The sequence below is a fragment of the Nerophis ophidion genome, linkage group LG19 (assembly GCF_033978795.1).
Source record: "Nerophis ophidion isolate RoL-2023_Sa linkage group LG19, RoL_Noph_v1.0, whole genome shotgun sequence".
Classification (NCBI taxonomy): Eukaryota; Metazoa; Chordata; class Actinopteri; order Syngnathiformes; family Syngnathidae; genus Nerophis; species Nerophis ophidion.
The window spans coordinates 24,999,308-25,022,224 of NC_084629.1; the positions used below are offsets into that span (position 1 = coordinate 24,999,308).

At 39.3% G+C, this 22,917-nt stretch overlaps 1 protein-coding gene across 4 annotated transcripts in view; it reads right to left on the reverse strand.

Annotated features, from left to right (window-relative positions):
- dgkh (diacylglycerol kinase, eta) overlaps nt 1-22,917 on the reverse strand; it is a 156,479-nt gene that overhangs the window by 46,819 nt on the left and 86,743 nt on the right. For all 4 annotated transcript variants that reach the window (XM_061879650.1, XM_061879649.1, XM_061879652.1 and 1 more), the window contains 7 exons: nt 13,832-13,938; nt 13,605-13,730; nt 11,835-11,937; nt 3,203-3,365; nt 3,020-3,128; nt 615-836; nt 457-548 (listed from right to left, as the gene is read on the reverse strand). In XM_061879650.1, coding sequence (XP_061735634.1) covers nt 457-548; nt 615-836; nt 3,020-3,128; nt 3,203-3,365; nt 11,835-11,937; nt 13,605-13,730; nt 13,832-13,938 — 922 coding nt within the window. The remainder of the gene's footprint in view (nt 1-456; nt 549-614; nt 837-3,019; nt 3,129-3,202; nt 3,366-11,834; nt 11,938-13,604; nt 13,731-13,831; nt 13,939-22,917) is intronic.

Below are 22,917 nucleotides of genomic sequence, written 5' to 3' on the forward strand. Positions count from 1 at the left end.
TTTTTAAATTGCATTTTTCTATTTTCTGCTTTTTCCAAAAGTCTAAATAATTGACAAAAGTTTTAGTAATGATATTTTTTTCACTATACTTTGTGTATGAACGAGTCAGTGGCTCTTTCAATTACTCGCTTCTGCTAGCTAAACAAAATTAAAGTGTACATGATTCCCGAGAGTTCCTGCACATGAATCGAATACTCGATTGACTTCAGTGAGTGACTCGATTCGGTCAAAAGAAATGGAGTTTGCCATCCCAAGTTTGTAACATTTGTTCCCTATTGTTGTTGATGCTCCTCACTTATTGGCTGAGAGGTGTCACATGGTGCTACTGCCATATCATATTTGAACACACTGCATGAAAATATAATAATCAAGTGTTTTTAAAGTACACTTTTTAGTGGCAGAGTGTACGGAGACGAGAGCACTTGTTAAGACGTGCGCTTAATGGCCGACACTCACTTGGCGGAAGAGATGACCACAGAGTGCTGCTCGGAGTTGAGGATCTTTGTGAGATGAGCCGCCACGGAGTCTTCGTAAGCGGAAATAGGAAACTAAAGAACAACACAGAAGTTTGTTAAAGGAGCGGCGCCGCCATGGCGTCCTGGGCTCCATCCTACCTGGCAGCCGTCGGCGCCCTCGGGTGTGGCGGGGCAGCTGTGCTTGGGCGGGACCTTGATCTCGTAGGTCATGATGCTCCAGCGGTCCAACATCTTGGTGCTGGCCCGCTCCAGCTTCTCCAGGATCTGCGGCAGCTGCGTGTCGTCATCGCACGACGGGCCCCAGCCGAGCACGCGCGCCAGGTCGTTACCCGTGCCAAGCGGCAGCACCCCCAGCTGGCACTGCAAGGCATTGTAAACACTCATATAGAGGATCTTTGACTGGAGGTACTGATAGATGATAGATAGTACTTTATTGATTCCTTCAGGAGAGTTCCCTCAAGAAAATTAAAATTCCAGCAGCAGTGTACAGAGTTGAGATTGAATTTAAAAAGTAAAAAGTAAATAATGGGGGTATAAATTGAAACAAAATAAAAAAATATTACAATAAGAATAAAAAAAAAAAAAGGTAAAACAAACAATTGTAATAAGGTCCTTAAAACCAGTAGAGCATTCCTCTCATATAGAGGATCTTTGACTGGAGTTATTTTAATAAATCATTAAAAACATCAGCGCACTCCTCTCATATAGAGGATCTTTGTCTAGAGTTATTGTAATAAAGCACATAACACTCCTCTCATATAGAGGATCTTTGAAGAAGAATTATTGTAATAAGCCTTTTAAAAAATACAGCATTCCTTTCATATAGAGGATCTTTGACTGGAGTTATTGTATTAAGTACTTAAAAACAACATAGCTCTACTTTCAGATAGAGGATCTTTGACTGGATATATTGTAATAAATCATTAAAAATATCAGAGCACTCCTCTCATATAGAGGATCTTTGACTGGAGTTATTGTATTACGTCCTTAAAAACAACATAGCACTACTTTCAGATAAAGGATCTTTGACTGGAGCTATTGTAATAAATCATTAAAAACATCAGAGCTTTGAGTAGAGGTATTGTAATAGTACTTAAAAACAACAGAGCACTCCTCTCATATAGAGGATCTTTGACTGGAGTTATTGTAATAAGTCATTAAAAACAACAGAACACTCCTCTCATTTAGAGGATCTTTGATGAAGAGTTATCGTAATAAGTCCTTAAAACAACTAAGCACTACTCTCATATGGAGGATCTTTGACTCAAGTTATTGTAATAAGACTTTAAAAACGACTGAGTACTCATTTCATATAGTGGATCTCTGACTGGAGTTATTGCCGAAGAGCCATTTAAAAGGCAAGCGCTCCTGTCACATAGAGGATCTTTGACCGGCATTGATGCAGTCAGCCTTAAAAACAACAGAGCAGTCCTCTCATACATAGGATCTTTGACTGGAGTTATTCAAATAAGTCCTTAAAAACAAACAGAGCACTCCTCACGTAGAGGATCTTTGACTCAGGTTATTGTAATAAGTCCTTAAAACATTTAGAGGATCTCTGAATGGAGTTATTGCCAAAGGGCCTTACACAAAGCAAGCGCTCCTGTCATTGAGAGGATCTTTCATTAACATTTTTGCAGTAGGTTCTTAAAAACAGAAGAGTGCCCGTTATTAGAGGATCTTTGACTCACGTTTTCAATGGTCTTACAGTACGTTCTTAAAAACAACAGAGCGCTCCTGTCGTACTGAGGATCTTTGACTGGTGTTTTCGCAGTAGTTTCTTAAAAGTAACAGAGCGCTTGTGTCATATAGATGATCTTTGACTGGCATTTTTTTCAGTCAGCTTTAAAAACAGCACAGCGCTTTTGTCACATTGAGGATCTTTGACAACCATTTTGCAGTAAGTCCTTAAATCAGAAGAGCGCTCCTGTCATTAGAGGATCTTTGACTCACATTTTTCATGTTGTTACAGTTTGTCCTTATAAACAGCAGAGCGCTCCTGTCATTTAGAGGATCTATAAATGACATATTTTCAGTAGGTCCTTAAAAACAAAAGGAGCGCTCCTGTTATGTAGAAGATCTTTGACTCGCGTTTTTTCAGTCCAATTGGTTCTTAAAAATAGTAACGTGCTCCTTTCGCATAGAGGATCTTTGAGTAGAATTATTGCAGTAAGTCCTTAAAAAATCATTTAGAGGATCTCTAACAATTTTGCAGTAGATCCTTAAAAACAGAAGCACGTTTCTGTCATTATCAGATCTTTGCCTCACGTTTTTCATGCTCTTAAAAACAGCAAGGCGGTTGTGTCATTTAGAGGATCTTTGACTAGAGTTGTTGCAGTAGGTCCTTAAACACAGTGCTCCTGTCATGTAGAAGATCTTTGATTCGTGTTTTCGCAATCCAGTTTGTCCTTAAAAACACTAGTGTGCTTCTATCACACAATATAGAGGATCTTTGACTAGAGGTATAGTGCAGTAGGTTCTAAAAACAGCTCAGCAATCTTGTCATAAGCCAATGATTTTTTCCCCCCGTGTTATTTCCTTACCTGCTTGTGTAGGTTGAGTTTGTCGATCTCTGAGAGCACCCAGCCTACGCTGCCGTCCCCGCCACACACGAGGATTCGGAAGTTGTCAAACTTCTGGAACAGGCGCAGACTGACAACACAGACACGTTGCCATGGATACTATTGCCTCTGTGAGTGACGTGCAGAGATAACATGAGTATCTACCCAAGGTGCGGGCCGCCATTGACCAGGTCGAAGACTTGCGCCGGGTTGAGCAGCTGCTTGAAGCGCCGCAGGAACTTCACTCCTTGGTTGTCGCCGCTTTTGGAGTTGACGAAGACCAGGAGGGGACTGGCACAGGACGGGGGACAGGTGGCCTTCCAGAAGCCTGGCAGGAAAAACGGTAGGAAAAAACCCCATCAGTTATTACATATTTACCATATTATTACAATTATTATTACATATATACATTTTTGAGACTTCCACAAATTATTATTTATTAATTTAATTGTTTTTTTTTTTAATATTTGTTTTATATATTGTAATCGTATTTCCTTTTTAACTCGTTATAGTATCTATTAAATAAAACATTGCGTAATATTACTAGTATTTACTGGATACCAGGGTAAATAAAAGGAACACCAAAACAAACACACAATATATTACTAGAAATAATAAAAATTATAACACTAATTACTGTAGGTTCACATAGCCGGATGGACACTTGATTAAGTAAATTTAATTAGATACACATTTTATCTACCCAACTGCAGAGAGTATCAGGTGTTAATTAGTGATGCAGTCATAATTAGGGGCAAGGCCTGCATTTTACATTATCATTATATTATATTGTATTTTAACCATGTAAAGCACTTTTTTGAGCGCTCTCTGTGAAAAGTGGTGAGTATAAAACTAAAACTTTACTGACTTAATATTTTTTATAGTAAATATTTGTTTTATAAATATTAAAATTGTCAAAAATAACAACTTAACTCATATGAGTGATCACAAAAAAATATTGCATTAATCGTGACTACACGCAGATTTATCACACTATTAATTTTAAGCGTACATGGGACAAGCGCTAGAAAAAGGATGGATGGATGCTTGTTACGGGACTTTTTTTTTTTTTATTGAGACAAAGATAAAATTGCTATGGTATGAAAAGAGGTAGAATTAAATAAGCTCAGCTTCTTCCTACTCCTTTTCGGACGTGCTGTAATGAAACAACAAGAAAATATGTGATGAAATGATTGTATTGTATGCATGTTTCAAATAAACTAAAACTGAAACTGAACTGAACTAAGTAGAAACTTTTGAGCAGATAAATGACGTGCATTTCATTTAAACATTTAAAAATGTTTTCCTGTGTGACATTCTGGTGTCCAAATATTAAGGTAGTTTTTAAAGTTAATTCAAATGATGCAGGCGAGTAATAAACAGTGATTAATCATGACCAATCTAAAACCAGAAATGTGATTAACCTGATTTAAAAAAAAATTTAAAAACATCTAATAATATATAATAAATCACATTAAAATGTTTTTAAAAATTATTTATTTTGTAGTATTTTATTTCAATAATAATGTATACCCTTTTTTCATTAACAATTGGTTCCTGGTTAGAATGGTATTTATTACAATAAGTAATAAACATTGATTTCAAATTCAAAGTCAAAAGGCATGTCACAGTAAGAATGCATAAAAACAACAAACGACAAAGAATGGGCGTAATTTATACAGAGGTGCGTACGTTTTACAGAAAACAGTGCTAACTGCCAGAAAATACACCCTGTTAGCAAAGAATAAGACCATGAATGCATGTAAATAGGACAAAGGGTCATTACTAATGCATGGAAATGAGACTTTGCACTGATGTTATCTTAGCATCCTTCACTAGGACCGTATGTAGCGAGAGTGGGCGGGGAGGAGAGAGAGAGGGTCGTGCAAGTAGTCACGATGCTGAGGCACGTGCTGCCGTCTTCCCCGCCAGCCAATTGCAAGCAATCTCCCGCGATTCCCCCTATAGCTTGCATCGGGGGCACACGGTGGGACTTAGCACGCGAGTAGAGCGATGGTGTGGATTCAATGTGACGCTGGCATTCCAATATTTAAAGAGTAAAACAGAACATGTAATGCCTTCACGCGACAAGTAATAAACATTCAAAACTCTCAAGTCTATTTTTAGGCTGCCAGGTGTGTGTGTCTATTTTTAGCCTGGTCTCAATGCAAAGAGTATACGTATATGTCACCCGCCATCTTTGAAACACAGTAGATCCTCTGAAGTCCAATACAATCACATTTGTATAGTAACTTTCCTTAATTATCAATTAAGATAAATAGAATGGATCAGTTAGGCAAACTGGACTGGACTGTACATGCAGCTAAGGTGTTCTTTCATCTAAACCTCTGACTGCTTCTCCAAAGGGTAGAAGAAATAGCATTTTACTTTCATAACAATGTGTAGTGCATGAGAAAGTAGAGCGGGAAACTCTCTTTGGTCATGTCGTTGCACAACACAGAATATTCATAGTAAATGCAGAACGGAACAAACTGCTGAGTCAGCATTTTTTAGCCATCACAAGTTCATCGTAAGCAACCTTTTAACTTCCGAAATGATACCGATATTGTAGCCTTGAGTATTGGCTGAAGTGAAACGATATTGGCAGGAATCATACGTACTTTTATCATGTTAAAAAAAAACACATTTTGTCTTTAAGTTGAAGTAAAGTGGTAATTGTTTTCTTTTGTTTTCATTAAATTAAGCTCATGACGCATTGCGTTGAATGATACGGACACGTTTGTTACTGGATACTAATATAGTAATACCCAACTATTAAAATGTGTTTATGTTGCTAAATGTGCTATTTTAGACTGCAATATTGTTCAATGAAGAGACACTTACTACCTATGTTTAGCTTGTGTGCTTATCTGTTGTGTAGCTGCTTGCTCGTAGTAGCAAATAGTCTACCATGTTCATTGTAAAGGACTTAACTGAAACAGAAGAAAAAAAGCAACGTTGTGTGTTTGTTGGGGGATATTTAGATGTTAACTGGCCGTCCAGCTTTGGACAAGCGAGCACGCTGCAGGTTGGCTTGTATTTGAAATTTTACATGCTGATATCGGAGCGATATCCAATAACGGTTCAGGACACTCCAACCAGCAATTAATGCAAGTGTGTTGATATTTATGCTGAAACTGTTTCTACAAGGCAGGCAGGTTGGATGGAAAGTATTTATAAATAAATAAATGATAAATGGGTTGTACTTGTATAGCGCTTTTCTACCTTCAAGGTACTCAAAGCGCTTTGACACTACTTCCACATTTACCCATTCACACACACATTCACACACTGATGGAGGGAGCTGCCATGCAAGGCACCAACCAGCACCCATCAGGAGCAAGGGTGAAGTGTCTTGCTCAGGACACAACGGACGTGACGAAGTTGGTACTAGGTGGGATTTCCTTTATTAGAACATTTTGTAATCAACTCAATATTTATTAGAGATGTCCGATAATGGCTTTTTTGCCAATATCCGATATTCCGATATTGTCAAACTCTTAATTACCGATTCCGATATCAACTGATACCGATACATACAGTAATGGAATTCAATCAATCAATCAATCAATGTTTACTTATATAGCCCTAAATCACTAGTGTCTCAAAGGGCTGCACAAACCACCACGACATCCTCGGTAGGCCCACATAAGGGCAAGGAAAACTCACACCCAGTGGGACGTCGGTGACAATAATGACTATGAGAACCTTAGAGAGGAGGAAAGCAATGGATGTCGAGCGGGTCTAACATGATACTGTGAAAGTTCAATCCACAATGGATCCAACACAGTCGCAAGAGTCCAGTCCAAAGCGGGTCCAACTCAGCAGAGAGAGTCCCGTTCACAGCGGAGCCACCAGGAAACCATCCCAAGCGGAGGCGGATCAGCAGCGCAGAGATGTCCCCAGGCGATACACAGGCAAGCAGTACATGGCCACCGGATCAGACCGGACCCCCTCCACAAGGGAGAGTGGGACATAGAAGAAAAAGAAAAGAAACAGCAGATCAACTGGTCTAAAAAGGGAGTCTATTTAAAGGCTACAGCATACAAATGAGTTTTAAGGTGAGACTTAAATGCTTCTACTGAGGTGGCATCTCGAACTGTTACCGGGAGGGCATTCCAGAGTACTGGAGCCCGAACGGAAAACGCTCTATAGCCCGCAGACTTTTTTTGGGCTTTGGGAATCACTAATAAGCCGGAGTCCTTTGAACGCAGATTTCTTGCCGGGACATATGGTACAATACAATCGGCAAGATAGGATGGAGCTAGACCGTGTAGTATTTTATACGTAAGTAGTAAAACCTTAAAGTCACATCTTAAGTGCACAGGAAGCCAGTGCAGGTGAGCCAGTACAGGCGTAATGTGATCAAACTTTCTTGTTCTTGTCAAAAGTCTAGCAGCCGCATTTTGTACCAACTGTAATCTTTTAATGCTAGACATGGGGAGACCCGAAAATAATACGTTACAGTAGTCGAGGCGAGACGTAACAAACGCATGGATAATGATCTCAGCGTCTTTAGTGGACAGAATGGAGCGAATTTTAGCGATATTACGGAGATGAAAGAAGGCCGTTTTAGTAACGCTTTTAATGTGTGCCTCAAAGGAGAGAGTTGGGTCGAAGATAATACCCAGATTCTTTACCGTGTCGCCTTGTTTAATTGTTTGGTTGTCAAATGTTAGAGTTGTATTATTAAATAGAGTTCGGTGTCTAGCAGGACCGATAATCAGCATTTCCGTTTTTTTGGCGTTGAGTTGCAAAAAGTTAGCGGACATCCATTGTTTAATTTCATTAAGACACGCCTCCAGCTGACTACAATCCGGCGTGTTGGTCAGCTTTAGGGGCATGTAGAGTTGGGTGTCATCAGCATAACAGTGAAAGCTAACACCGTATTTGCGTATGATGTCACCTAGCGGCAGCATGTAGATGCTGAAGAGTGCAGGGCCAAGGACCGAACCCTGGGGAACTCCACACGTTACCTTAACGTAGTCCGAGGTCACATTGTTATGGGAGACACACTGCATCCTATCAGTAAGATAAGAGTTAAACCAAGACAGGGCTAAGTCTGACATACCGATTCGTGTTTTGATACGTTCTAATAAAATATTATGATCGACGGTATCGAAAGCAGCGCTAAGATCGAGGAGCAGCAACATAGATGACGCATCAGAATCCATCGTTAGCAATAGATCATTAGTCATTTTTGCGAGGGCTGTCTCCGTCGAGTGATTTGCCCTGAAACCGGATTGAAAGGTTTCACATAGATTGTTAGACGCTAAGTGTTCATTTAACTGCTCCGCAACAATTTTTTCGAGGATTTTTGAAATGAAGGGAAGGTGAGACACCGGTCGGTAGTTTACCATGAGGTCAGGATCGAGGTTAGGTCTTTTAAGGAGAGGATGAATAACCGCTTTTTTGAATGCTAGGGGAACAGTGCCCGAGGAAAGTGATAAGTTTATAATATTTAGCACTGATGGACCTAATAATACAAAGAGCTCCTTGATCAGTTTCCCAGGAAGAGGGTCAAGTAAACATGTTGTTTGTTTTATTCCATTTACACGTTGTAACAATTCCTCTAATGTTATTTCCTCAAAACGAGAGAAACTATTTTGGAGGGCAGTATCCGCCGTATATACAATCGTGTCAGTGTTAATAGAACCCCGTTGTAGCTGGGACGCATTGTCTTTAATCTCCTTTCTAATGACTTCAATTTTCTTACTAAAGAATTGCATAAAGTCATCAGCTGAGTGGGTGGAGCTACTGGAAGGAGTCCCTTGTTGGGTTAGCGATGCTACCGTACTAAACAAAAATTTAGGATCGTTTTTATTACGGTGGATGAGATTTGAGTAATAATTAGCTTTAGCTAAGGTAAGCATGCGTTTATAAGTTATTAAACCATCACTAAATGCTTGATGGTGCACCTCAAGTTTAGTCGTGCGCCATTTGCGTTCCAGCTTTCTGCATAATAATTTCTGAGCTCTAGTTTCTTCTGTAAACCACGGGGTGCGCTTTTTTGGAGCCTTTTTTAACTTTAGCGGTGCTATGTTATCAATGGTTTCGCGCAGGGCGTCGTTAAAATTGTTAGTGAGGTTATCAATAGAGCCCACATACTTTGGGAATGGTGCCATTACCGAGGGCAGTAGGTCAGCAAGAGTTGTCGTTGTGGCCGTATTAATGTTGCGGCTGCTATAGCAGTTATTATTATTATTAGTTTGACGAACATGCGTCTGAACCTCGAATTTTATAAGGTAATGATCGGACAATACTTTAGTATACGGGAGTATCGTAACTTTGGAAGCGGTGATCCCCTTGACAAGCACTAGGTCTATCGTATTACCGTTGCGATGCGTGGGTTCATTTATTATTTGTGTGAGACCACAGCTATCAATTATACTCTGGAGCGCTACGCACGGTGGGTCCGATGGGGTATTCATGTGGATATTAAAGTCCCCCATTATGATTATATTATCGGCGTGTGTCACTAGATCAGCAACGAACTCTGAGAATTCATTGATGAAGTCCGAACAGGGCCCTGGGGGGCGGTAGATAACAGCCAGGTGTAGAGGCAGCGGTGTGACAGACCTCATAGTAAGCACCTCAAACGATTTATATTTATTATTTATTTTAGGACTAAGGTTAAAGTTTTCGTTGTATATTAGTGCGACCCCCCCACCCCTTTTAAGCGGACGGGCAATATGCGCATGTGTAAAGTTAGGAGGACATGCCTCATTTAGCGCAAAAAAGTCGTTTGGTTTAAGCCAGGTTTCGCTGAGACCGATGACGTTAAGATTGTTGTCTCTGATAATATCATTAACTAACAACGTTTTGGGAGACAATGATCTTATGTTTAAAAAACCTACATTATAGGTAGTGGGCTGTTTTAGGGAATTTTTGATCAAATTATCCGTAGTAGCAATATTAATAATGTTGTGTTTATTATGCCCAGTGCATTCAGTATAATTACGACCATATCTAGGAATTGATACGACGGGAATGTTCCGATTGTTTGATTGTTGCTTTGATAAACTGCACGCATCATGGTTAGCCACCTCAGTAACGGGGATGTTCCGATTGTTTGTTTGTTGCTTTGATAAACTGCACGCATCATAGTTAGCCTCCTCAGTAACGGGGATTTTCCGATTGTTTGTTTGTTGCTTTGATAAACTGCACGCATCATAGTTAGCCACCTCAGTAAAACACATGTCCAACTCTGAAACACTCAAAGTAGAAAAAACTTGTTCTAATTTAACAGACTCCTTACCCAGACCAGTAGTCTCGCATTTTCCATCTAAATCCGTCTTCAGGGTGGAGGGAAGTGGTGTACTGTGGGGATTAGCCTTCTGCTTTGTTTTTAGCCCCGCTCGACATCCGCGTTTCCGATCACACCGCTGGCGTCTGCTCCGTAGACGGCCCCCGCTGCTACTAGACTCCCCTGCTTCACAGGCCGCTGGATGTAGCCGCCGATGAATCCCCATGCTAGTTAGCATGTTTAGCACGCCCGCGTCTATCAGTCCAAAACGGCCCAATATGTCCATATCCAGAAGTGTCTGGCGGTCGTACGTGATCACGGAGTGACCACGATGCGAGCCAGCCATGAAGTATGCAGAACTGTCCGGCATTTCCGCCAAATGTTCCATCTTTAGCAAGAGCACCGCAGTGTCGCAGCCCGGGCGCCGCCATCATTGTTATGCCTAATTTTGTTGTGATGCCCCGCTGGATGCATTAAACAATGTAACAAGGTTTTCCAAAAGAAATCAACTCAAGTTATGGAAAAAAAATGCCAACATGGCACTGCCATATTTATTATAGAAGTCACAAAGTGCATTATTTTTTTTAACATGCCTCAAAACAGCAGCTTGGAATTTGGGACATGCTCTCACTGAGAGAGCATGAAGAGGTTGAGGTGGGCGGGTTTGGTAGAAGGGAGTATATATTGTAGCGTCCCGGAAGACTTAGTGCTGCAAGGGGTTCTGGGTATTTGTTCTGTTGTGTTTTTATGTTGTGTTACGGTGCGGCTGTTCTCCCGAAATGTGTTTGCCATTCTTGTTTGGTGTAGGTTCACAGTGTGGCGCATATTTGTAACAGTGTTAAAAGTTGTTTATACGGCAACCCTCAGCGTGACCTGTATGGCTGTTGACCAAGTATAACTTACATTCACTTGTGTGTGTGAAAAGCCGTAGATATTATGTGATTGGGCTGGCACGCAAAGGCATTGCTTTTAAGATTTATTGGTGCTCTGTACTTCTCCCTACTTTTTTCTTGTACCACTTTCTTACAGCAGCATTTTAAAAAGTCATACATTTTAATTCTTGAAACTGATACCGATAATTTCCAATATTACATTTTAAAGCATTTATCGGCCGATAATATCGGCAGTACGATATTATCAGACAACTCTAATATTTTTTTTTGTGACCAAAGTATGATTACGTTTTCTGAAATAGTAATTTTATAAAGAAAAGAAAGGCAAACTAGTATTGTGGCTGAGCTGAAAGAGTTCATGAAGTAATGGGGATACCTCTATTTTCAAGCGCGTGCAAAGGCGAATAAAGTTCTCAAAATAATCCAAATGTAGCTATTACTAGCTTTTTGAGGTAATAAAAACACAGCAGGTCGCTTACAGCCACGGCTGTTAACACCACTATTTTTTTGTTTCTTTTTGAGTAGGACTGAAAAGAAGTGTTGGTTGCAGCAAAATAGTATGGACAAGACAAAATGGATGAATGTTTAGGGACGAGCCAATTGAGGCGCTGAAGCTAATTAAAGTCCCAGAACCACCTCTGATCCTTGTGTGGCCTACCGTCTGAGTCGATGCTGTTGAGCGCTGTCGGAGGGATGATGGACACTTTGCACTGACCGAGAGGACACTTGCGAGGGTACAAGTCCATGCAGGCTGTGTGCACCTGGTGAGAACACACACAACTAAATTAAATTGTTCCATAGTAGCAAACATTTTGAGAAAGTAACATGGCGGCAAAAACACTTCATGTTACTCTCAGGGAGATGTAGTAAAATCAGAGCAGCGACATTCATTACCTTTGCATGATCGTATTTTAAAAAAGGCTTGAAACTGTATCTCCAAGCTGAAAAGCGCAGAAAAGTCTCTAATTTTTAAAGAAAATCCTTTTTCTTCTTCTGACTTGCCAGTAGTTAAAAGAGCCCGACAACTTGGTAAAACAACAAAACGCATTAAAAAGAAGAAGAAAAAAAAAGAGGCTTCGCTACACGTCTTAAAAGGCCGTCCGGAGCTGTGCGAGCTATTTGTCTCTCAGCTACAAATGTGGGAGCCCAACTTTAGCTCACATTGCGATACCATATCGATGACCTTGAGTATTTGCCCATACTGATATTGATCTGATACCATATCGGCACACATTTTACATACTTTCATTGTTTTGTAGTGTGCAATGTGAGACTTGATGAAATGAAATGAGTCAAACAGAGAACAATGGTAGGCAAGAACAACACTAACCTTTTTACTATTAACTGTCTGTAATGGAATTATCCATCCGTCCATTTACTACCGCTTATTCCCTTTCGGGGTCGCGGGGGGCGCTGGCGCCTATCTCAGCTACAATCGGGCAGAAGGCGGGTATCCTGTCTTTAATCCAATCCATCCATCCATCCATTTTCTACCGCTTATTCCCTTTCGGGGTCGCGGGGGGCGCTGGCGTCTATCTCAGCTAATCCAATCCACTTTATGTATATAGCACATTTAAACAACAACAGTTTCCAAAGTGCTGCACAACAATATTAAAAAATATATTCAAATATTATCTTTAGCTCCACCAATGACTGAATAAAAACAACAAATAAATAAATATAAAACCAATACAAAAACAATATAAAAATAAATATGATTAAAAACGATTTCAAAGGGTAAAACCAATTAAAACAATAAATATAAATCAACATTTTAAAAACACTGAGGACAACAGAGGACCACACAACTCACGTAGTGTTAAAAGCCAGAGAATAAAAGTGGGTCTTAAGACGAGACCTAAAACTCTCCACTGTGGGAGCAGTTCGAACATGGAGAGGCAGAATGTTCCAGAGCTTTAAGTTGTATTAGAGTGGTAATTTAAAAAAAAAATGTAACTAAGTTGAACTTAAATGATGCAGACACGTTTGTTCCCAGTGAATACTAATCCGCGTGTATACATGTGTAAGTAATATGCAACTAAAATTATTTGTTTATATTGACAAATGTGCTGTTTAAACTGAAATATAGTTTAACGACACTTACTACCTACAGTATGTCTAGTTTGTGTGCTATTGTGTGCTGAGGTGTTGTGTAGCTGCTCGCTCCTAGTAGCTTACCATGTTTACCTTTTGTAAATGACAAGAAAAGACCAAGCTTGTGTGTTTATCGGAGGACATTTAGATGTTAACTGGCACAAGTACGGTAATAAACATACTGCAGAAATGATTTTAACCAGAATTAAAAAAAGTTCCTCGCTGAGCATTTAGCCGAGTTCTCAACATAAACTTTATCTCCAAGCAGAAATATTTTCTTACAATTTTTAATGATTATTGCACTTTTTGGACAAATTGGTGACAGCTGTCTTACCATGGCTTTGCACCAGAGGCAGCGCCAGTCCTGCAGCCGCAACACGCTGCCACATGTCTTATCGCACACGGCACACTTGGCACTGACGGGCAGGTTGCCCTCCAGCCACTGGTGAGGCATGGCAATCTGTTTACACACACATGCACGCAGACACACACACACAAAGTTTACCAACGCTGCTGAGATGCTACACCGCACTGGCGGTAATAATATTGCCACGCAGTTACCCCGTCCTCATCCTCAATTATGTCCTTGCCTATGGAGGCCAGCGTGGTCCATTTGCAGTTGTTAGTGGCTCGAACGGCACAACGTTTGTGGGCCTTGAATTTACACACTGAAACACACAAGGGGGGGGGGGGGTAACGGCACAAACGTTTAGAAATAAAAAAGCATCCAGATGTTTTGTAAATGCAAGTCATTCAAATGCTGAAACAGAGGAAGAAAATACAGTCCAATAATATTCCAATACACATAAGGTCCTCTCCAAGGTTTCTCATAGTCAGCATTGTCACTGGCGTCCCACTGGATGTGAATTCTCCCTGCCCACTGGGTGTGAGTTTTCTTTGCCCTTTTGTGGGTTCTTCCGAGGATGTCGTAGACGTAATGGTTTGTACAGTCCTTTGAGACATTTGTTATTTAGGGCTATATAAATAAACATTGATTGATTGATTGATTGACTTTAATATGATTCTAATAGTGGAGGTAGTGTAATATATTGGTTAGCTATGTGAGTGGGTCCAACCATAAGAAAAAGCTCTCAGTATTGTGCTAAATATGAAGACTTTTCTTTTGAAAATTAAAATGTGAAAGTGATCATTGCACTATCCATTAAATCAACAAATAATTTGAAATCATACTGATTTCCATAAACGTGGATGCATATGCAACGTCCGCACCTTATTGCTCTTATATCCTGCACTACAACGAGCTAATGCAACAAAATTCCGTTCTTGTCTGTACTCCATCCATCCATCCTTTTTCTACCGCTTATTCCCTTTGTGGTCGCGGGTGGCGCTGGTGCCTATCTCAGCTACAATCGGGCGGAAGGCGGGGTACACCCTGGACTGTAAAGTTCAAATTTCAATGACAATAAAAGAACTAATTTCAAGACAAAGATACCTAAATATTTAAAATCCAACATTTTCAACGACATTTTAAAAGCTTGTTTAATTGTATTTAAGACATTGATACAACGTTGATTACACATACACGTCCTTTAAAAACTGACTTCGAAACAACGTTGCAAATGTGCAAATTGAGACAACGCTGGATCCACGTTGTTGGTTGGAAGATGTTAACGTCAGAACCCAACATTGATTAAACGTCATCAAAAAGCATCTTGTTTCAATGTTAGGTTTGAGTTGTAGAATATTGGTTGGGAAATGACCAAAATGTAATGGTTAAATCAACATCAAAACCCAACTTTGATTAAACGATGTCAAAAAGCATGTTGTTTCAACGTCAGGTTTGAGTTGTAGAATATTGGTTGGGAAATTACCAAAATTCAATGGTCAAATCCACGTCAGAACCCAACATTGATTAAATGTCATCAAAAAGCATCTTGTTTCAATGTTAGGTTTGAGTTGTAGAATATTGGTTGGGAAATGACCAAAAATTAAATGGTCAAATCAACGTCACAACCTGACATTGATTAAACACCGTCAAAAAGCATGTTGTTTCAACGTTACGTTTGAGTTGTAGAATATTAGTTGGGAAATGACCAACATCCAATGGTTAAATCAACGTTAGGCCCCAACATTGATTAAACGCTGTCAAAAAGAATGTTGATCCAATGTTAGGTTTAAGTTGCTCAATGTCAGGACCTAATTCAACAAGTTCTCAATGTCTTGTGCCTGCTGGGCTACTATCATTTATTAAACCTAATTGATCATTGCAAAACATTTTTTTGCTTTAATTAACTATTAATGTTAATTAATGACCAATATACTAACTTTCGCCAGTTTTATAACTGTCATTTTAAATGAGTATTTGATGTAATGTTCACTTATATTTAATGGCCTTTTATTTCTTACAACTAAAATGTGAAGTATTTACAATTTGAATTCATTTATTGAACAGTCAATAAATTACAGTAATTATAAATGTTTTTTACATAGTTATATTGAAACAAATAGTACAGTATTTAATTTCATAGCCAATTTATTTAAGGGCATTTGTAAATACTAAAACTATATTATGTACTTAATCACCTTTTCATTTTTTAGAATTGAACAAAATGTTTAAGAGTTTATTACTTCCTATTTTGATGGCTGACATACTTAAATACTTTTAATTTCATATAAAACAAAACTCGGCCATTATGAATCCTCCCGGGCAATCATACATTCAAATCAATTATGTATGCTGGAAGAGAGTGAGCTTCACATTTGACTTTAATGGGCACGACATCAAACTTCAACGCACAAAACCTAATTTATGGTGATGAATAATTGCCATGGAGACAGGCAGAAGCAATGGAACACTGAGCCCATTTATCATTAAGTGTACGCAAACCAAATCAAAGTCATATCCGGGGAGCAGCGATCGATGCTTCAGTCTCGTCCACCATAGTTGGCGAGCATTAGCGTAGCATTAAGACCACGCAGAGAACTTGATAGCCTGAGCATCCTTTCCGCGTGACGCTGAAATGGACACTTTCTTGAGAGCGTGCGTGTGCACGGGCTCGTTTGTGGCTTCATCAAGCGATCAATCAATTCCAGACAAAATGACCGTCCAGAGGAAGGAAATTGGAGCCGATGATTGCCGTGAGACACTCGTGTGTGTTTACACAGCGTCTCTGTATTTTGTATGCCGCGTGAATTGGCGGCGGTTACGGAGGCGCTTAAACGGCCGCTTTTGAAGTTGCAGCTTTTTCATGACGACATGGAGGAAAATTCTTCTTCTTCAGTGACATGACATTGCCTCTGACTTGCCAATAGCTCAATGAGCTCGCCAACTTTGTAAAACAACAAAGAAGCAAGCTTCACTACACATCGTAAAATGCAGCCTGGAGCTCAGCTACATATGTGGGAGCTGTAAGTTGGGTCATGTAGTTTTTTTCTTAGCATATGTGCTGTTCAAATGTAGCTCTGTAGCTCTCATACCGATATTAGGCCTCAGCTATTGGCCAATGCTCATATTGATCTGATATGATGTCAGCAGAAATCGTTACTTTGTAGTTAGAAAAGGTTAGATGAAGAGAAATTAGTCAAACTGAGAACTGAAACTAACAGTTTTATTTTTAACTCTCCCTAATGGACGTTTGCTGTTTTAAAGTTAAAGTGGAGTGGTAATTGTTTTTTGGTTTTTTTGCAACACCAAAAGGCTGCAATTCATAAAAAAAAAAAAAAAATCCATCCATTCATTTTCTACAGCTTGTCCCTTTTAGGGTTGTGGGGGGGTCGCTGGAGCCTATCCCAGCTGCATTCGGGCGGAAGGCAGTGTACACCCTGGATAAGTCGCCACCTCGTCGCAGGGCCAACACAGAAGACAGACAACATTCACACTCACATTCACACACTAGGGCCAATTTAGTGTTGCCAAAATAACCTATCCACAGGTGCATGTTTTTGGGGGTGGGAGGAAGCCGGAGTACCCGTAGGGAACCCACGCAGTCACGGGGAGAACATGCAAACTCCACACAGAAAGATCCCGAGCCTGGGATTGAACCCAGGACTGCAGGACCTTTGTATTGTGAGGCAGATGCACTGACTAACCCCTCCTCCACTGTGCTGCTGTAAAAAAAAATGTGTTACGTTAAAATTAAATGATGCGGACACATTTGTTACTGAAAACTAAACTTTCTATTTTTAAGTTACATGCAACCACGATTATGTTATATATATGTTTACAGTAAATTAATAAATGTGCTGTTTTACACTGCAATATTGTTCAATTAGGGACACAGTACAGTATGTCTCGCTAGCTGGTAAGGGAATAACAAAAAATTGTATTTCGAATGAATCGAGATTCTTACGTGTAACGATTCCTAATTGATAAAAAAAAAATATATATATATATATATATATATATACATATATATATTATCTGTACTGTCCATCCACTCAGACAAATCATATAGTTGATTGTAGATGATCATATTTGCTGTACAGATTTAATTTAGGAAAGAGAAGTGTTGGATACATCTCTTGTTGCCTTATTTGTATTTGACTTTATTAAATGGTTGGATCGAATTTTATTTACCAAAACCAGTTTTCTTTTAAGTAATGTAGACATTCTGCACAGCTGTTTGTCTATTTTATGGAGGAATGTTGTTATTCATAGAACTGGCACCGACTGTGTGATTAAAAAGTACAGATTTTGTATTGACAATCGTTTTGAATCGAGAATTGATTCTGAATCGAATGGTTACCCTCAAAGATTGAATCGTGTGGTGCCCAAAGATTCCCAACCCTAAAAGCTTGTGTGCTATTGTGTGCTTAGCTGTTGTGTAGCTGCTAGCTCCTAGTAGCCTATAGCCTACCATGTTTACTTTTGTGTGCTATTGTGTGCTTAGCTGTTGTGTAGCTGCTAGCTCCTAGTAGCCTATAGCCTACCGTGTATGCTTTTAGTAAATGACAACACAGGACCATGCTTGTGTGTTTGTTGGAGGACATTTAGATATTAATTGGCTGTCCAACTTTGTACAAGTAAACACGCTGCAGATATTAGACATTAAATACTGAATATCACACTGACATCCGATATTAATTTTAGATCAGGACACACCTACTTAATGTTATGTTGTATGGGAGGTATGGCATGTGTAGTATGTTGGAAAAAATACAGTGTTTATGTAAGAAGTGGATTCCATTTTGTTGAAGTTTAAAAATGAGGGAAAACCATCACAGGAAATAAACTCCTTATTAGGGCGTACAGGATGGATTACAGCACTCTCGCTCGTTTAACAAACCAGACTTGTGCTTTAAGTTGATGTCAGCACGTATATACTTTACAGCAACACGGGCACACACACACACACACACACACACACACACACACACACACACCACCAGGGGAAGCGTCGGCTAAATTAAGCGTCGAGAGAATGTGCAGATGGTGTTCATTAAATTCTACTTCCTGACGCCGACGCGTTAAACCGGTGAGAAAATAAGGTGGCGCTGACGGGACGGGCTGGCAGGTCGCATTAACACGTAGACAGGTGACGACTAGTCCCTGCTTATTCCACACGTGGTGGAACACAGTGTTTACAGCAGGTCGTAGGCCATTTTAACCCAATAGACAAACTGCGGGGTCCATGTTGGGGTACTGGAGCCAATGACTCACCAGCCTCCATGCAACTTATGTATTAAGAATAACATCTTTCTCTCAAAAATCCCAAAAAAGTGTCACATCAGAAAAAAAATTTCGCCCTTGCGTTTCCCACAGAACTCATCCAAGTTGATCATTACAAACCCAGGTGACGAGGAAAAGTCCATGGGAATCCCACTCAAATAGCCTGTTTGCCAGAGAAATACCACAACATGTTTACATCAGTGCCTAAATCTGACATTCATCCACCTGTTCATTTCAAACAGAAACTCGCAAAGTCAATCCTTTCCCATCTGGGAACAGCGGAATGAATACTACTCAAGAGCGTCTTGCGGGGAAAAAATGGCACATGTGAGTTGGCCGAGCTTTTTACCCTGAACCCATTAAAGTCGAGCATTTTGCACCAAGGCGGTGAGACAAAGTGCTCAAGAACACTGAAAAGCCTCTTTCTCAAAAGGATCCCACAAAATCTTTGCATCAGAGCCGATACTGTTGAGCCAGCATTTATTTGGTTGTGCCTCTCACACAGAACCCATCAAAGTCTATAGTTTCAAACTTCATTGACAAGTTAAAGTGCATTACAACACAATTTAAAAGACACTGTCCAAAAAAGATCCCACAAAGTTAAAGTTAAAATTTTAAAGTTAAAGTTTAAAAAGTAAAAATTGCTGCATCAGAATTAAAACAGTAGATTTGAAATGTATTCCCCTTTACCTTTTACACAGAACCGACCTGAGTCTGTAATTCCGAATTTTTTCAATTGTACACAGAACCCATCATTGATCATTTCACACTAAGAAATCTACATTCGACATTTATTTGCCCCTGCCTTTTACACAGAAGCCCGCAATGTGGAGCATTTCAAACTCAATCACTAGAAAAAGCAGTAATAGGAATTTAATATTACAATGATCCAACAAAATTGGTGCATCAAAGTCTAGAGCGGTGACTTTTTAAGCTGCTCCTTTCACACAGCACCCGTGGAAGTCAACCATTTTACAGGAAATGTGCAGTAGAATGTAACTTTGTCACGCAGAGATGACCACAAAATTGCTGCATCAGTGTTAAAACTGTACAGCCAGAATTTAATTAATTGTGACTTCTTAAGCTGCTCTTTTCATACAGAACCCTTGGAAGTAACAACCAAGGACAAGGAAACGTGCAGTAGAATGCAACTTTCACCCAGTGAGTCCTACAACAAAGTGGTGCATCAGAACGGCAGCACTACCCCCAGCCTTTATTTGCCTGTGCCTTTCACACAGAACGCCGCAAAGTTGCTACTTTTACATCAAGGCGAAGAAGGAAACTGCAAAACACTTTCCGAGAAAGATCCCACAAAATTCCTACATCAGAGCTAAATCTGTCAATCCAGAATAAATGCAGTTGTACATTTCAAACAGAACAATAATTTCAAACTAAAAACAATAGATCAGGTATTTGTGGATAATTTCAGACTGAAACACTAGAAAAAGAGTAGCAATATGACATTCCAAATCCTCTTGCACACAGAGTTCCCACAAAAGTCTATAGCTTTGACTTTTTAGGTTGCTCCTTTCAAACACAAACCTATGGAAGTCGATCATTTCACAATAGTCAATGAAAAAGCACTGCGATGAGGTGGCAACTTGTCCAGGGTGTAACCCCGCCTTCCGTCCGATTGTAGCTGAGATAGACACTAGCGCCCCCCACGACTCCAAAAGGGAATAAGTGGTAGAAAATGGATGGATGGGCAATGAAAAAACATGCAACATAATTTAACTCTAAAGCCTCTTTCACACAGTGATTTTCCACCAAAGTGTTGCATCAGAGCTGCAACAGTACACCAGGCATTTTTTTCCCTGTACCTTTCACACAGAACCCATCAAAGTTGTTAATTTTCCATCAAGGCGACGACGAAAAGTACAATAAAACCCTTTCTGAGAAAGACTCCACAAAATTGCTGCATCAGAGCTGAAACTGAATGTATTCGGTTGTACCTTTCCCACATAACCCATCAGTAGATCATTTCTATGGAAGTATTCCATCCATCCATCCATTTTCTACCGCTTATTCCCTTTCGGGGTCGCGGGGGGGCGCTGGCGCCTATCTCAGCTACAATCGGGCGGAAGGCAGGGTACACCCTGAACAAGTCGCCACCTCATCGCAGGGCCAACACAGATGGAAAAATGATTTGCAAACGTGTGTGTGTCTGTATATCAATCTCTGTGTGTGTAATCAGATCCGCGTTTGTGTCAAGTTTTCTGTCAGTGTTATAATGTGTCTGTGTGTAAAAAAAAAAATGTCTGTCCATAATATTTGTCTGTGTGCAAAAAAAATATCTGTCTGTTAATATTTTTCAATCGCCGTGTATGTAAAAAAACAAAACAAATGTGTGTGTGCGTATTTAATCTCGTGTGTTTTTACACTTTTGCGACACTTTTCCCGTGGACTTGTCTGTCTGTACAACAACAAATATCATGTTTTAGTAGTAACTTAGCGGTCAGAAGTATTTTTGTATTCAAGTAAATTATCTTTATTTACATAGCGGCCGTGAGACCCACGGTCTTCCCCGTAACTTCTTACTTTACTTGACTTTTGTTTACAGCAAGTGATGAAAAGTCCAATGTTCTTGGCTCCAACGGCAACACGATTGTGAGTGGCTGCAAGGCCCCGACTAGTGGTGAGCATAAGGAAAGGAAAAACCTTTTACAAGTTCAAATTGCTGTACAAACAGAAAAGTGTAAAAAGACAGCCAATTGAGGGTTCCTGCTTCACACACATCAAAATACGCACACACATTTTTTTATGCCGTTTGAAATACGGACAGACAGATATTTTTTACACACATTCAAATCACAATACGGATCCACACATTTTTTTACACACAGACAAGTCATAATACGGAAACATATTTTTTTACACACAGACAAATCATAATACGGACAGACATATTGTTTTTACACACAGTCAAATCAAAATATGGACGGATCATTTTTACACACAGTCAAATCATAATATAGACACAATTTTTTTTTACACACCGTCAAATCATAATACAGACAGATTTTTACACACAGTCAAATCATAATACGGACACACATTTTTACAAATCATAATACGGACACATATTTTTTTACACACAGTCAAATCATAGTATGGACACACATTTTTTTTTTTACACACAGTCAAATCATAATACAGACAGACATGGTTTTTTTTACACACAGACAAATCATAATACGGACGGACATATATTTTTTACACATAAATCATAATTCGGACACATATTTTTTTACACACAGTCAAATCATAGTATGGACAGACATTTTTTACACAGACAAATCATAATACGGACAAACATTTGTTTTTTCACACAGTCAAATCATTATACGGACAGACATATTGTTTTTACACACTGTCAAATGATAATATGGACAGATAATTTTTACACGCAGTCAAATCATAATTTAGACACATTTTTTTACACAGTCAAATCATAATACGGAGACACGTTTCTACACACAGTCAAATCATAATACGGACACACATATTTTTTTACACACAGTCAAATCATTATATGGACAGACATTTTTTACACACAGACAAATCATAATACAGACAGGCACTTTTTTTTTTTTTACACACAGTCAAATCATAATACGGACAGACATTTTTTTTACACATGGACAAATCATAATACAGACAGAGATGTATTTTTTTTTACACACAGTCAAATCATAATACGGACAGACATGGTTTTTTTTACAAACAGACAAATTATAATAGGGACAGACATATTTTTTTTTTAACACAAATCATCATTCGGACAGACATATTTTTTACAGACAGACAGAAATATATTTTTTTTACAAATAGACAAATAATACGGACAGACATATTTTTTACACACAAATCACAATACGGACAGAAATATTTTTTACACACAAATCATAAGGACAAACATAGTTTTACACACACACACAAATCATGATACAAACAGACACACTTTTTACACTCAGTCAAATCATAACATGGACGAAAATATATTTTTTTACACAGTCAA